Consider the following 16,497-nt stretch of genomic DNA (forward strand, 5'->3'; position numbering starts at 1 on the left):
CAGTCAGTGGAAATATTCCCAGAATTCAGAATCCAGATCAATTACATGCATGTATTAGACGTATGCAACAGCAGTTGTAATATGCAGTCCAGTAGATCTGATCTTATATGTGAGAAAGAACATGAGAAATATTCAAGAGTAACTCCTTTGAAACATTCTGTCACCGCAATCAGACGTTAGCTCAGCAGAGTGCTTTCTGGAGACCTGAAATCTGTTTTAAGCTGTGTCTTCATTCATGTTATACTTTGGATTCACCTTCCCATAGTAAATTTTTTAAAAATGGAAAAAAGGCCATAAAAACAATTTTTGTCTCTGAAAGAGTTTTCCATTTCTAATACAAACACTGTTGAAGACAAAATTAAAACCAAATAGCAACCCAAGGCAAGGCAGCCCAAAGTTTCAGCTGTATATGCAAACATATTTGTTACCTCTACTTCTGTAGCACACTGCAATATCTGGATTTTGGCAACTGCATGCCATGTACTCCATCATTAAAAAAGTTTTTTTTTTTTTTTTTTTTACCTGGCATGTCATCTGATCTGTAATAGAAATATTAATTTTAGCTGCTTTAAAAAACTCTATTACCCCACTAACAGGTAATAGAGTTTGATGATGGATCCGGCTCAGTCCTGAGGATCCAGCCACTGAGGACCCCCAGAGATGAGGCAATTTATGAATGTCACGCCTCCAACTCTGCAGGAGAGATTACTGCCTCCACCAGACTCACTGTGTTACGAGGTCAGTGTGAGCACACCCACACAGTTTTTCCATCTAGTTGTCTCACACCTAATGTGGCATTTATAATCTGTAGATAAACAGCTAATAAATTGCTTATAACACTATTATACAATAAATGGGGATTTCCTGGCTCAGAATGAATCTCTGGGGGCAACTATGCACATGAGAATTTTACTATGAAGACAAACAAAAAGCCTGTCATGGATTTTTTTTTTTTAAAAGACGTCCCAATTTCACTGAAAAGTGAAAGGTGAAAAGTTGTCTTTTCAGGAGGTTAGAAATACACCTAAAAAGACCAAATTTGGCTCAAGGGAGAAAGTCTAGTAGATCTACATCACATTTCATTTGGTTGTGAAATAGTTGTGATCGGGCAGCCACGCACCATCCACTCCAGGTATGCAGACTAGTAGTATTTTTTAATATATAAACAAAGTTTTTTTATGCAATTTATATACATAGATCTATATGTCTATATGTGTGTATGTGTGAGAATTGTGTTTAGTGGTTGAGAAGTTTGCCTCACAGTGAGAGGGGTGTGGGTTTGAATCTGCCACTCCTCTGACGAGTCTACAGAGGAAGGAAGAGGAAGCAGGAAGAGCGCTCAGCTAAATTTCTTCAACAACCTAAAAAAAAACAGAGGTTTTCACTTTGTAACTAAATGTCAGTGTCATTTAAACTCCTGGAAAAGACATTTTCCAACGTCTTTTCTGTGGGTTTCTTCTGGGTGGGTTGACCCTGGGTAAAACTCACCTTTTTGTTGCCAATCATTCCTCAATGCCAAAAAAAAATTCTTCTCTTGTTATTAATATACACTTTATGGATGAAAGTTCTGTACCATCTACACATTACACTTGCAAGAGCTTCCCTTCCTCTGATGCCCCATTTTTGTGCAAAAAATGGGAGGTTTGGAGCTCTGCAATTATTGAGTCAGCAGAGTATTCATGACTTTTATGCACTGTGCACCTCAGTACTTGGTGTCCTCGCTCAGTAACTTTACATGGTCTGCAAGACCAACACAGAGACAGAGACGACCGTTCACATTCACAATCACACCTAAGATCAAGTTAGAATCCCCGGTTAACCTAACATGCAGGTGGACTGTAGGAGGAAGCCAGAGTACCGGGAGAGAACTCATGCAAGCACAGGCAGGAAATGTCAGCTCCATGCAGAAGGGCCCCTAATCTACATATACTCTGCATTATATATAGATATTATGGCTATATATGTGGATTATAGCTATATGTATTCATGTTAACACTGGCCTGAGTACATATATATTTTACACAAACATTGTATTTGTTGCTTTTCTTGTAACTGAAGAACTATTTATGGCCAGAAATAGTTGCAATAGTTAACTAATTCTTTTGATAATTTAGCGACAGATAGTTGAAAATGACTATGCCTATTTGTAACCCAGAATAACATGATAAAGTGGGTGTAACTAATGGATGGCTGGAAATTGGAAGCTTGGGGGATTCTTCAAATGTGGCTGTATTTTCAAGTGTAAGCCTGGATCCGCTGCAGTAGACGGTTTAGTGTTCGCAAGAGTCCATTAATGCAGATAGTGATGTTAGTGTTAGTGGAGTCCATTAGGAGAACATTATGTACCAGTTGTTTGAAGCTCAAGAGTGTCTTAGTGAGTGAAGTTGCTCAAGTGTGGATAATCACATCGCCTGCCTTTACAGTACTTGCTCATGGGGAAGGGACATGCAGCCTATTGTTCTGCCTTCTTCAAGCTTTCTCTCCCCTTCTGTCTTTCTCTCTCGCTCTCTCTGTTTCCCTCTTGTCTGTCTGATTGGCGATAGCAGTTTGCAGTTCTTCCTCTTTCTGTCCTGTCTGTCTTTGTTTTTGTTTTGGTTTTTTTTTCTAAGTCCATGCCCTCTTACTCCTGCTCTTTCCCTTTTCTCTCTTTATCTTTTTAAACATTCCTCCTTTTCCCAAGCTCTCACTCTTTCTGTCTTTCCACATGCTCTTAGGACTACTACACAGCAGCCTCTAAATTATTCACATCAGACCACTCTTTGCATCTTCTGTGCTGTTCCGCTCCATCCATCCAGAATTTTTCCTGTCTGGCATGGTCGTCTTTGTGCGTGTTTGTGCACTTGTCCATCCTGAGTGCATGCAGGCATGCTTACTTGTGATTTTGATTTTTCTATCACTTTTGATGGATGAATATATTCACCCCCCATTTTTTTTTTATCAAGAACATAACCATTCAAGCACGCACACACACACACATACAGACATACAAATGTATCCTCAATCTAAAACAGTCAGCCTTTATGTAGTGATTAGCCTCTTTCTGTTCCTCAGAGGACTCATTGTGTTGTGGATGAATGAAAGGCCACCTGGGAGCAGCTAATAGTCCCCGATAGACTGTCAGTCCAAATGTACCCACACAAATACACACACATAAACACACACACACACACACGCACTTACGCACAAGGACTCAAACACACACTTGTCAGTCATGTCTCCATGCCTCCCCTCTGGCTCTATAAAGACACAGCTCCGGTGGCTGACTGACTGTCTGACAGGAGGGATCCGGTGTTAAGGTCAGCTGGCTTAATTACTGAGGATTAGAACCAGGCTAATTGAAATCTGGGCTTCCAGTAAACGGCTGTGATTGGCAGTGGCTGAAATAATAATGAAACTGAGCGCAATTATATGCTTTAGTATCCATGGTACAATCAGGCATTGTATGAGTAATGGTTAAAGAAAAAGCTTGTATGTGTGTCTGAGTAGATATTTTAAGTTCTAAAAAATAAAGTTAATAAGTTGTTTTATAGTTCCAACTTATTTACTTTCTTCAGTTTGTGTTCAAAGACAGCTTGTTGTTGTCACAAAGTGTTTTGTGCATCAATAAAGGACTTGCTATCTGCGGGATATGATGACAGTGCTAGGATGCTGCAGACAGTCACAGTCTGAATAAAAAGGTTAACATGTTAGAAACACAGAATTTTATTAGAATATCTTATATTATACAGGCAAGTTAAAGTGAACTGCATTATAGTCATTCTCCACTGTTTACCCTCTGAGGCAGTCGTGAATGGCAGAAACAGGTTTGTTTGCAGGTGCACGTGCTGTACTCGGGGTTCTGATACAACAGCCAGCTCATTCTTCCCGTGATTGTAAGACCAGACTTGACTTGCAGTCATTCAAATTCACAGATGACAAACCCAGAAAGCAATGTGTGCAGAATTCATTTTGGGTCTTATATAAAGGGGACAGTGTTTGCACAGTAGTTCCCATGATTGCGAGAGCAGGGTTTTTCTATGAGCTGTGAAATTATCTGGATAACTCGCAGTGGAAATGGTGAAGTAGGAGCACATCCAAATGAAACAATGTGATGTGTGGAAGGCCACGTCAACAAGGGAGTGTAGGGTTACTAATCTACCCTGACCTCAGGGGGTTCTTAGCTGTTACCATTCAGCAACCCGGTCTCAAATACACATGCTGCAGCGGTTTTGGCCCAAACACACTGTGGTGTTGCTTACACCTGCCACCATCATGGATGGCGGAATGCTGATTATATGCATGCGTTAACTTGTGTGTGTGCGCTTCAACCCCCTAGCTTTTATTTACGCCACTTGACACCTTGTCAACTTTAAATTTGTGTGCCTGTCTTCATGTTGTTTTAAATATATGTATATGTGTGTATATTTTCATCTAGTATATGTGCATACTTGTGTGTTTGTGAGACTTTAAACACTTCTGCCAGCAGTGCTGTGTTTTTTTTTTTTTGTCCACATGCTAAGTGGTTGTAGGAAAGGGGCAGAGAAAGATGCATGTTCTCAGGGAGTAGCATTCTGAATGTGCATCCTCAATGTTCAGTGCAGTGTCCCACCCCAGGTAGATGAAATAGAATGCATTATTCCTGCCTACAAGGGGCTGGCTTTGAAGTAAGCATTTGCATAATGAAAGCGAAGAGAATCATGATTGTTATGCTGTATAGGTCCCTTGTGCTCTTTCTCTCTCTCGCTCTCTCTCTCTGTTTTCTCTCTGTTTATCTTTCTGTCACTCTTTCTTTGTCCCAGTCTATTCGGATCTGTTCTGGTCTATTCTCCTTTACGCTCTTCCCTTTTTTTTGTGCTTTCGCCCTCTTCACCACACATGCGCACTCGCACACACGAACACCTTCTCATCTTGTTCTCTTGGTTTATTATGTCCGTGTTTCCATTTGTCGGGTGTGGTGATTGATTGAAACCAGAGCTGTTAAAAGGCCACACACGCACTTGTGAAACCAGCATCTCACAACCTATCAGCTATGGTTCGATGGGCTGGTCCAAAATTAGCATCTCCTTGGCGAGGTTCAGCGCTAGGATTTCCCGTTAATGAGGTTCTGTTTGGCAGAGAAGGATAAAGTCACGAGGGATTCTGGGTAAAAAAAAATAAAAAAATAAATATATATATATATATATATATATATGGGGGGTGATCGTGAGAGGGGTGAGGGATTAAAATAGACTGTCTTCCAGATACAACTAAAACACACATTCCTTACACGTCTGACTTCATGTCACCATTTTATTCCCTTTATTACAGATGACTCACAAATCTGACATTCATAGTTTAGCCTTGAACAAAGTTAAGAATGGTTTTTAAAACCCTGGTTTGCTCTGTACCTTTCTGATTCAAAGGGTGGATACTGTATCCTTTCAGTTTTCAGTGAGCTGGGTTCAGTTGTCTTTGATCCCCTACTTCCTCGAAGCACTGTCCCCTCCCTCCTCTTAAATCTCCTTCTTCAGTTGAATGAAGTTGGTTCGCTGCCTTTCATTTCCTCCCTCACTGTGAAATGACTCTCTATGTTTGATTTAATTGATTTAATGAATTCACATTTGATTTGCCATCCCAAGAGGGTGCAAGTCCCAGTAGATAAGTTTTTATATGACTCGTCCATTTGACTTTATGCAACCTGCTGATTCTGTACTAAAGACGGAGCTGTAGAAACTGTAGCTCAGCTACTGCTGATTCCCAGTGGAATAGAGACTGTCTGATTTTCAGCTGATTGCTCTTCCAAAAGATGTTGCCTAAAGCATTCGTGAGTTTGTCAGGTGGGATGAAATGTTACTTACGCTGTTTGACCTCACTGCTGGATTCTTCAGAAGTCTTGCCTCTGGTCCCAAAGTCGATGAAATATATTTTGACTTAAACTGAATCTTAATTAAAGTCTTTAAGCATTTAACTGGTAAGTTTTCCCTGAAACTACTATTTATTTATACTATTTGAACATCCTTGATGTCATTTTGGTGCTTAAGCTGTGTGTCTTCAGAGCTCAAGAACCATGCAATTTCTTATATTGAACACAGACTGTTCATTATGTGAGGGATTTCTCACTAGCCTAAATTGCACTGCTCACAGACAGGACAATGTCAGGTAATAGTGTGCCATTTGGGGAAAAAACAGTTATTTGTCTTCATGCTGAGATCTTGGACAGAGGTTTGATGTCTTGTTCTGAAAAAAGTCTGGCAGGTAATCAAAAGGTCAAATAAAAAGTAAAAATGTGGCAATGACTTTTCAACAGTTACAATAATAATAAATTAGCCCATGGATTTTTGCACTCATATAGAGTACCAGTCAAAAGTTTGGACACACTTACGAGACTGGTACTGTATATATACACTTATAGGAATTTATATAGATGCTTTTACAAGCCTTGTATTATAGACGTCCCAAAAAAAAACACTGAACTGAACACTGACCTATGAATCACTCAAGCATGAAAAATACACCTAACTCATAGGATGAACTACTGTTGTTTCTACACATAACAGACAAATTAGCAAAGAACCAATTTTAAATTATATTTTTAGGAACTTTGTTACTAGAAGCCTGTCACAAAAATACATCTTTTTTTCCCAGTTTCTTTAGTTGAATCTAAGTAAAATGCCAAAGATAACAGTTTGACAGATGTAAAACAGCATTTTTGTACTAACAAGGTGATTCTGTAAATATGGTTAGCTGAAAACTTGACATGGGCATGTCTTCGCATGTTGGGCAATGTCCAAAAAAAGAGGTAAAATACTGAGTGTCTACAGCCATCTGTAAAACACGCTGGAAGGAACTTTCATGTTTCAATAAATTGCTACACTTGTTTCCCATTTTCCTAGCAAAATAGCAAAATTTCCTATAAAAAAAAATGAGCTGTGGCTTTTGCACAATACTGTACATATATGAGGAAAACACTGCTGTATATAATCTGCCCAAACTTTTTCATTTAACAAACTAGTGACAATGGGAAGAGATGGCATATTTCCTTCTAAGTTGCTCGGTGTTGTGTGATGAGGCTAAATATTGCAAGATAATGTCCTAGTTTATCCTGTGTAAAGGGGAGTTCTAACTAGTCATCATACTGTATAGGTGCTGCTGGCGTATAGAGAAAAGTGATGTACTCTACAGGTCGTGCTTTTCTCGTTACTTGTCTTGGTTTTTAGAAAGAAAAGAACTACACAAATAGGAATACACATTACTGCAGAGCTGTTGTTTCAAAAATAACTCACTAGCAATAGCCATCTTAAGCATGTCGTAAAAACCAAAAAACATACCTAGTTTACATTTGGGCTCATCAAGGTTGTCTCCAGCAATCCTGATATATTTAAATCTCTTGATGGAAGTCCTGCTCTAGGCAATTTCACTTGCACATTTTCACTTTTACCACAGACCTAAAACTTGGATTTAGAGCAAACATCAACTTTTGTGTCAGATGGGTCAGTCATGCAGCTGAGCAAAGGCTTCAGGTACAACTCAAGAGAAGCAGTCAGAAGCTGGAAAAGGCTCATTTTATTTAGAATTCACGGGGTTGTGCACCATGAATTCATTATCTGTGCATCTGAGGGAGAAAATTCAGTATAAACAACTTGAACTATGCAGCATGCCTTCATGCAATTGCTTATAGTGCATTGAATGTGAGTTTTTTAGCTTGGCTGTTTCGAATAAAAAGTCAAGCTATTGTCATAGCCTTGGCTTTGGTGTTGATGGCAGCGTCTGTTCCACGTTGGCCATAACTCAAGAACGATGTGACCTACAGTATAATGTTCAAATTCACATCATAGATGCAGCTACTGAAATTCTCAGATGAGTTAGAATCTCATCAACCTTGACCTTAAGCTAAGGGTCAGAGGTCAAGTTTTCTGAAAATCTTGTGAATGAGATAACTCCAGAACAATGTCACCCAAGATGTTCCAATTCACATCATAGATGTATACTGTTCAAGCTAGACCCATCAAACTTCACACACTTCTTCACTGACTTTGCTAGAACAGCACTTTGGCCCACCCCTCTCCCTTCCCCCCGTTACGAATCCAATACAGCCAAGCATTGGCACCTTCTTAGTGGTGCTGTTGTTGTTTTTTTAGCCGCAGCAACACAATTGTCGTGCTCTACCAGACTGCCTCCCTGCCCCTTCTTCTTCCTCCCCAAAATCAAACTCAAGTTGAAGGGTTGTAATTTTGACACAGGTGAGAAGATCCAAGTGGTCAGAACGGCACTTACGACGAGGAATCTCAAACTAGCCAGACCGTTTGAAGGGGTGCAGCGGTTTTTGCTTTTAAAGGGTGGAGTTTCAGAACATTTTTATTGCATAATTACTTCCATGCTGACCAAACCCATTGCCTAAATGTTGTCAATTCAAGTATCATTAAATCAGGTCTGAAAATTTTTTTTTTTAATATGTCCACTTTCTATTTTATACAGTAAAAAAATGACAAGTGGTGTAAGTGAGGGTGGAAGGGCTGCATGAATGAATACTAGGTTAAATATTTGACTTGTGTACCTAATCCTTCCAGAGGATCAGCTGCCCTCAGGGTTTCCCACCATTGACATGGGTCCCCAGCTAAAAGTGGTGGAGCGTTCTCGGACTGCCACTATGCTATGCGCTGCTAGCGGCAACCCTGACCCAGAAATTACCTGGTTCAAGGATTTCCTCCCAGTCAACACATCCAATAACAATGGAAGAATCAAGCAGCTCCGCTCAGGTAACCAATGCTTTTATCCCCCCATTCTTTGCCTTCTCTTCAATCCCAGATTTGATTTCCGCCTCAAGAGTTTTTTCCTCTAACTTTGCTTTTATCCCCCTTCTTAATATCTTCCCCCTTATACCCATTATTTATTTTCTGTTCCTACAAACCTTCTCTTTTTCTTGCCCTTCTTAACCCTTTTTCTTATCCCACACTCCTCCTGCTATGAATACTGGCTGTATTTTTCAGCTGCCTCTCTCTCTTTCTGCTGCTGCTGCTGTTGCTGCTGCTATGTCATGAGTTGACTGTATATGGTTACCAACCCTTCTAAACTCGTCAAAGCCTCTAAAAGTGAACTTCCAACTTTTCTCCTAAATCAAAGGTCTTCCTGTGCAAGTCACCATCACGAACAGTTAATTTTTCAGTGTGGAAAACGTGAAAAAAAAGAAAACTGCCCCTGAGAAGCATCAGTGGGCTAGCTCTCTACCAAGAGTTCAACAGCTGTATCTACAGACAAAATTTAACAGGCAAAGCCAAGTGGTGGTGGCATGTACTGAATGAATGGCCTCTCTATTATAGAGCTCACTGCTGTGACTTAACAATTGAATAACATTGTGTTTTTCCTAATTTTTTGGAAAGTGCGTCCTGGATGGATGTGACACTGAGCCCAGGAATATGCATTCATGTTATCTGAGGAAATATGATGACAAAATTTCAAACACAAATTTGAATAGAATGGGGACAATTCATTCTGTTCCAGTCAAGTCACTGATCCATTTTTAATCAGTTTTTTTTTTGTTGTTGTTGTTGTTTTTGAGCCACAGTAGTGTGTAAAATCCCCACACATCACAGTCCCTTCCCTCCTCAGTCCTCCTTCTGCTTTCAGGGACCAACTCTGGACCCAAAACCCCTTTCTTGTGATTGGACACCCAAGTCTCTGGCTTCTGTGTGGATATCAACCTATTCATTTTTGTCCCTGCTTTTTTTTTTTTTCTTCTTCTTCTTTTTTGTAATTATCTGGCTCAACCCTTAAAACCCTGTATTTGATCCTTTTTTTATCTTAATTTTCAAAAAAAAAAACATTTAAAGGATTTACAAAGATTTAATTAAAATGTAAAATATTTGATAGTTAGTTTCTGTTATGTGATTATTATGATTGCAAAATAGTCTGACCTGTATGCTTCTTTAAAGTACAAAATTCTGTGTAGATAATCCATATCTATTACTTTTTTATTGGAGTTTTCAAGGTGTTTCTACTAAGTCAACTCCTCTGTGTAACTAATGGTCCGATTGTAATGCCATGTCTATGCTGTTTCTTTTCTCTTTGTATCTTTTTAACCACAGAGTCCTTTGGTAAGTGCTTCTGTTCCGAGGCCCACACCCTCACTGTCCACTTTTCTATATACTGTTCACTAATGTTGCTACTGTTATTGCTGCTGCTCACTTTTACAACTATTGCAGTGTTATTAAAATGCATGGCATGCATTTTACTAACAGTTACATACAACATGAAGCTTAGATGTGCACACACCCACAGAAATACACGCACATTGTACTGGTTAAAGGTAGATGCTACAGAGAGGATACATGCACACGTTGATATGCATACACACACACCAACACACACACCTCTCTCTGTCAACCTAGATGTAGCTCACCTCACCCTCACCTGTGCACCTGCAGCCTTTCCACACCCAAAGAGTTTTAATATTTCTCCTCACACTCACCTATTTACTTTTCCACTCCTTCACTAATTCAAATATTCTTTCCCTCACCACTCACTCACTCACTCACTCACTCACTCACTCACCCTGCCATTCACTCATCCACTTACTATCTCCAGTCTGCTGGATAGAGTTACCGGTCAATAGCTATAATCTCTAGATGGCAAGATGAGGCCACTGGTGGAGGCAGAATGAAAGAAATCAATTGAGACCACTGCATTGTAATATGCACACATGTGTATATATGAAAACATATAAGCCTAGTTGCTACAGTATAAAAGTAGCGGTCTGGTCATGGCCACAAATTGTAACACACTAATGCACTTTGCGCATTAGTGTAAAAGAGCTTTGTAAAGATTAGCTGTTTAAAAAAGAAAAAAACAACAATCTTCAGTTTATTGATAATTGAAAATTCTGTGATGAAAATGTTTTAATTTCCACTACTTTGCCCCAATAATCATTTGAACTCTCTTAAGCATTTTACTTTAGCATTTTAATCATTTACTTTCTTTTATATATATATATATATATATATATATATATATATATATATATATATATATATATATATATATATATATATATATATATATATATATGTGCATATTAGGCCAAATGTATGATTACTACAGCTTAAAATTTCCTGTAATGCAAGGACTTAGACTTCTGAAGAGCTTGGTTGATTACTGGAATGAGGAACAGTTAGTAATAATTTTTAATAGTGGGAGGATTTGTTTTAATCAGATTTTCTACATTTTCTTTCTGTTAAATTGCAAATCTACTTTCTAACCTAGAGTTATAGTAGATCAAAACAGATGTTTTTGCCATGCTAGTTATTTAATTTGAGATTTGAGTATGACACTGAGAAAAACAAAGTAGAAGCTGGCTTTAGCATTACCTTAAAAGACCTAATTATACTTAACATTTTCAATTTTGATACTTTAAGATGAGACAAATGCCCCGTTGCTCTTGATTACAAGGAGCTGAGGCATCAGCTCGACGCTTGCTGCTGATTTTAGGTGAAAATTTCTCTGCTGTCAGTTGAAGTCCCGCTGAAAGCTCTCTGATGTGATAAGCCCTATTTTTGTGGTGGCACAACAGCTTGCGCTTCATCAGTTTGGTAATTTCCTGACCTTTAAATTACTTTACCTCGCTGTGCGACCACACTGTGCGCGCGCCGCACAAACAGGTGTGGGTTCAGTCAAATAAGTCAGCGCCGAGCGGGGGCATCACCATTTTGGTGGAAAATATGTGTAGATGTGCTGGGAAAAGTTATCTGAGAACCATGCTGTTGTGATTTCATCAGCGAGCGCAAATTAAATACGTAGCTCTGTGACAGAGTATGAAAATATATTTATGATTTCTGTAAATAAATCAACTTAATTAACCGCTCTCCAGACAGCAGGTTCTTTTAAATCACCATAAAATATGTTTAATGTGTGTGAAGCCGGATGTCAGCATTTATCATTTAAGGTAGCTCAGATAGATTAAGGGACATCAAAGGCTTCTTCCACATTTTTATTGTTTGTTTCTGGTATTAATGCACAACTTGAATTAAAAACCCACACCATCTGCCTTTGGCTGCAAATTTGATGTGTTGTGTTTTTAGGATGCGCCTTTTGGCACCACCCAGACAATAATAACATTTTTTAATCAGCCTCTTGCTGTTTTTGGAGCTGTTGTCATCATGCATCACTGTAATTGGCACAGCTGTTTCAGAAAATAGAGACCTGTGATGTGACTGGCGAAGAGTGAATTTACTAGTCGCTGTTCAGATGAACTCAGATGCCACACTTCAGCCTGACTGTTTGCACTTTGGGCTCTTATACGTAAACCAAGATAGCGGGTGCTTGCACGGGTCGAATGTCACATTATCTAAGGGAGATTTTAACACATTTCGCAACTAGCAGGATTAAACGTGGGTACGAGCCATTTAGAGGACAGGAGCACTTTAGTTAATAAACTTAGAGTTCACAGTACACTTTTTAGACACCCAGATGAGTGCAGTGCAGACACGCTTCTCCTGTAGCCACATCTACCCCTGCTACAAGTCAATAAAGTCAAATCAATAACCCATCTCCTTATAGCTCTATCACTGTCTATCACTCTATCTAAGATCAGTTTTTCTTCTTCTCAGGCTTATTCTGTCTTAGTTTATTCTATTTCCTTTATGCTTCTTCTTCCTCTCTGTAAAGATCTATATTTTGAGTCTTTCTCTCTAATTTGATTCTTCTCCTTGCCAAGTTACTCCCCCCCACCCCCCCAGTCCCTCCCTCCCTTATCCCCTTCTCCTTCTGTGGTACTAACATTTTCTTCTTCTTCTCCTTCTCTAATCTCGTGCATTCATTGCCCACTCAGGTGGCACGCCCATACGAGGTAAGACTGCTGGGAGGACCAACATGACACAGTGGCCTGATTCCTTTTCAACCCCTGGTTCCTACTTGTCTCACAGATCTGAAAAGCAGCCCCGGGTGGGTTAATCAATATGGGGTTTAGTCCAAAAGACTCAAGACTCTGTGACATTGGTAAAACTCATCCAACTGCTTCAGATCTGCAGTAGGTGCAAGAGGAGGAATTGGAGTTGAGCAAGCAATTCATTATACTATGACTGTCACCTCCCCTCTTCTAATTTTTCATCAACCTCTTCACACTTTAATTTTTCCATCTCAGCCTCAGCATTCACTCTGTAACAAAGAAATCCATTGCTTCCTTCCTCATTATGGTGTGATCTCTCTTTTGTATCCATCAGTTTAATGCCATTTAACTTTTCACATCAACTGTGTTTCCAATCAAAAGCATGATATGTTTACGACCTGGGTTTCTTTCTTTGTTGCTTAGTTTGAGGTGAAAGACGCATACTCACTTCTACCTCTATTTGTTTGTTGCTTTTTAAATTTTTGTGACCTGATTTTTTTTTCCTTTTTTTTTTATTTTTTTTTTTTTGAGGTCTTGACCTAAGCTTGACCTGGCCTCTCCGTCTACCTTGTCTCTATTTGCCCAATCAAACGTCCCAGTTTTGTTTTTCCTCCCAGCTGTTGTTCACTCAGGCTGAAAAGTCCAGATGGCAAAGACTCAGCACACTTGCAAACATGAGTGCGCTCACACGCACACATAAATACTCAAACCTGCACACACACACACACACACAGAAATGCACATACTTTCATGGTTTTTACCCATTACTTTCTCTTTTCTCTCTCATTACTGATAAAAAGCCCCAAACAACCACTTTTTTGATAAAGTTTTTATGGGCGCTTTTTTGCCTTACCACACCATCTTTAAAGAACCTCTGGTTGACTCTTTTTGACCGTTTTTCTATTTTCAGGGAGCGAGAAAACATCGGTCCCTTCCCAAGGCTTTGCGTATGTCGTTCTATTTTTTCATCTGTTGGCCTTGATGGAGGTCGGTTGATGTCTTTGCCTCCTTATTGGGTGTATTTTAAATTGACATCACACTCCTGATCCCATTGGTGGATCCGAAAGGGTTGGGGATATCTTATTGCCATGGCAATATCTTTGTCAAACTTTATCCTTGAAAAATGAAACATGATTTGTTCCTTACTGTAACTGCATCTCAATTTTCAGCACCTTTTTTTTTTCAACATACAGTACCTGTGACTGGATTTCTGTATATTTTAGCTGTTTGCTTCATTTGTTTGTGCTTTACATAAAGACCACATTCTCCATTTTTGTAGGCTTTGTATCGGTGGGTTCCCCACCACCCTCCGTTTTTTCTGTTTTTTGTTTTATTCATATTTCCTAATCAGGAAGCTGACCCTTGATTTGGGCAGATTCTTGCTGACAGTGGTAGAGATTTGGCTCCCTTTGTACCCCTACGTTCCTCAGAAAGAGTTCAGCTTGTTTTTGCTGAAGATGCCCTCAGACTCATTTATTCTTTCTGCAGTTTTTTTGTTTGTTTGTTTTTTTGTTTTTTTTTTTTACCATTTATATGTTAATGTATTTACTTACTGTATCGAATTTCCTAATGTCGTCCACTTCTGTGTGATTGCTCTTTCTCCTATCTATCTGTCGGTGTGACTCTCTGTCCTCTCTTTATCTTCTGTTCTTTCTCTCCATCCCTCCATGCATCCAGGTGCCCTGCAGATAGAGATGAGTGAGGAGTCAGACCAGGGGAAGTATGAGTGCGTTGCTACCAACAGCGATGGGACACGTTATTCCACTCCAGCTAACCTTTATGTCAGAGGTAAGAGTTTGAACAGTTTATTGATACGATGGAGGGATTCCAATGATTATGTTGTGGATGAGATGAAATTTACATATACATAACATACATATTTGTTAGGCATATATGCAATTTACTAATGAAATAAAATGCTTTTAAGCCTGCTATATTTCATAGTTCTTTAGTTATTGAACCATGAAATGGATGGTTTGAGAATGAGAGTTCTTCAGGTTAAGGCTGGCCTAAATGTTTCACTCCAGCCATTTATCTCTCTGCCCTTCCTTCTTAGCCTTTAGACCTCAGAGAAAAACCAAATCATTGTCTGGTTAAAACTTGTATTTCTCTCCAAATCTGACAGGCATCTCACCTCCTCAGGCACTGTCTTCTCCTCTGCTCCTTCGACACACGCGCACATTCACACGCATACCCACAAAATGCTTGAATCTTGGAGACATTTTTATTCCTGGGGCCTTTTGCTCTGTTGTCTGCCTTCAACCCTCCCCTCCAAAAAAAGGGCTCTAAACAGTGTAGCATTTTTTTTTTCTGGCTCCAACATCGCTCCTGGGGATACAAAGCAAACACAGGATTGAATTCACGCACATTAGGATACACACCTATGTCATACACTAAATATATATATATATAAAACCCACATGCACACTCAAACACACAGACACACACAAGCGGCATACAGTCAGTGATGTGCATCTAACAGTGCTCGCAGGGCCAGGGAAATCTTGCAGAGCTGCTCAGTGAGTGTTTGACAGGCAGTCTATGGAGACAGCTGGCAGAGGAGTCTGCCTTAAACAGGAAGGCTTTCACCACCATTGGCCATGTATGGCCTCCTTTGCTTCTCTCCTCAGACTTTCTTACTCGTCCTTTCTTGTTCTCTTTTCCTTTCTGACTTGTGCTACCGTGCAAAGCTCTTTTTGTCTAACTTATTCCTCTTTGTCTCCTATTCTCTTTCTGATATTTTGCATTTTCCTTTCTTTTCGCTCCTCCTCCCACCATGTCATATCTCCCACTGCAGAGCTGCGAGAAGGTTGGTACCGAAATGACCGAATGGTTCTTTTGAGTCTTTCCTCTTTTGAGTTGTTGGTTTTTTTTCTTTCCATTAAACTGACAGTTTTTATTTGTGTGGCTCAGCTGTGGGCTATGTGCAGTACTGAAGGGCTAAACCCACCTGTACATCTTAGTCCAGTGCAATATGTCATATACTGTTTTTCTCTGTGAATGCATGCATGTGTGTGTGTGTGTGTGTTTGTGTGTGTGTGTTGTGATTTTTTTCTCCATTTTTTTTCTCTCTTTCGTGTTCATAAAATATTAAAACTCACATTAATATGATATCACACGCACCCTAATGGTAGTGTACCAGACTGCTCGAATGCTTGTACTCTAACTTGAATGTCATAAAACTTCATCTCATACCTCAAACCCCCCTGATAGTTCTCCACTGCTCTGCACAGTCATTAAATTCTAACCGTTTTTCTTCTCTTGCCTTCCTGCCTTCATCGCCATTTGGTCCAGTGCGTCGTGTCCCCCCTCGCTTTTCCATTCCTCCGGCGGATAGCGAAATCATGCCAGGAGGGAACGTCAACATCACCTGCGTGGCGGTAGGCTCACCCATGCCATATGTGAAATGGATGCTGGGAGCAGAAGACCTGACACCTGAGGATGACATGCCCATTGGCCGCAATGTGCTGGAACTGACTGATGTACGGCAGTCCAACAATTACACCTGCGTTGCCATGTCAACACTTGGTGTGATTGAGGCAGTGGCACAGATTATAGTGAAAGGTGAGTAGTGGAAGGATAGCAAAAAAAAAGTGATGGAACAACCTTACTCAAATGTGATGTGTGTATTTTGAGAGGGCAAAACAGTGCATTCTCTCTTT

General features: G+C 39.8%; 1 protein-coding gene across 1 annotated transcript in view; it reads left to right on the top strand.

Annotated features, from left to right (window-relative positions):
- ptprdb (protein tyrosine phosphatase receptor type Db) overlaps positions 1-16,497 on the top strand; it is a 115,349-nt gene that overhangs the window by 57,792 nt on the left and 41,060 nt on the right. The window contains exons 5-11 of the mRNA XM_030742015.1: positions 597-738; positions 8,526-8,714; positions 10,041-10,049; positions 12,779-12,796; positions 14,513-14,623; positions 15,633-15,644; positions 16,130-16,399. Of these exons, the coding sequence (XP_030597875.1) occupies positions 597-738; positions 8,526-8,714; positions 10,041-10,049; positions 12,779-12,796; positions 14,513-14,623; positions 15,633-15,644; positions 16,130-16,399 (751 nt within the window). The remainder of the gene's footprint in view (positions 1-596; positions 739-8,525; positions 8,715-10,040; positions 10,050-12,778; positions 12,797-14,512; positions 14,624-15,632; positions 15,645-16,129; positions 16,400-16,497) is intronic.

The sequence above is a fragment of the Archocentrus centrarchus genome, chromosome 1, assembly GCF_007364275.1.
Source record: "Archocentrus centrarchus isolate MPI-CPG fArcCen1 chromosome 1, fArcCen1, whole genome shotgun sequence".
NCBI lineage: Eukaryota > Metazoa > Chordata > Actinopteri > Cichliformes > Cichlidae > Archocentrus > Archocentrus centrarchus.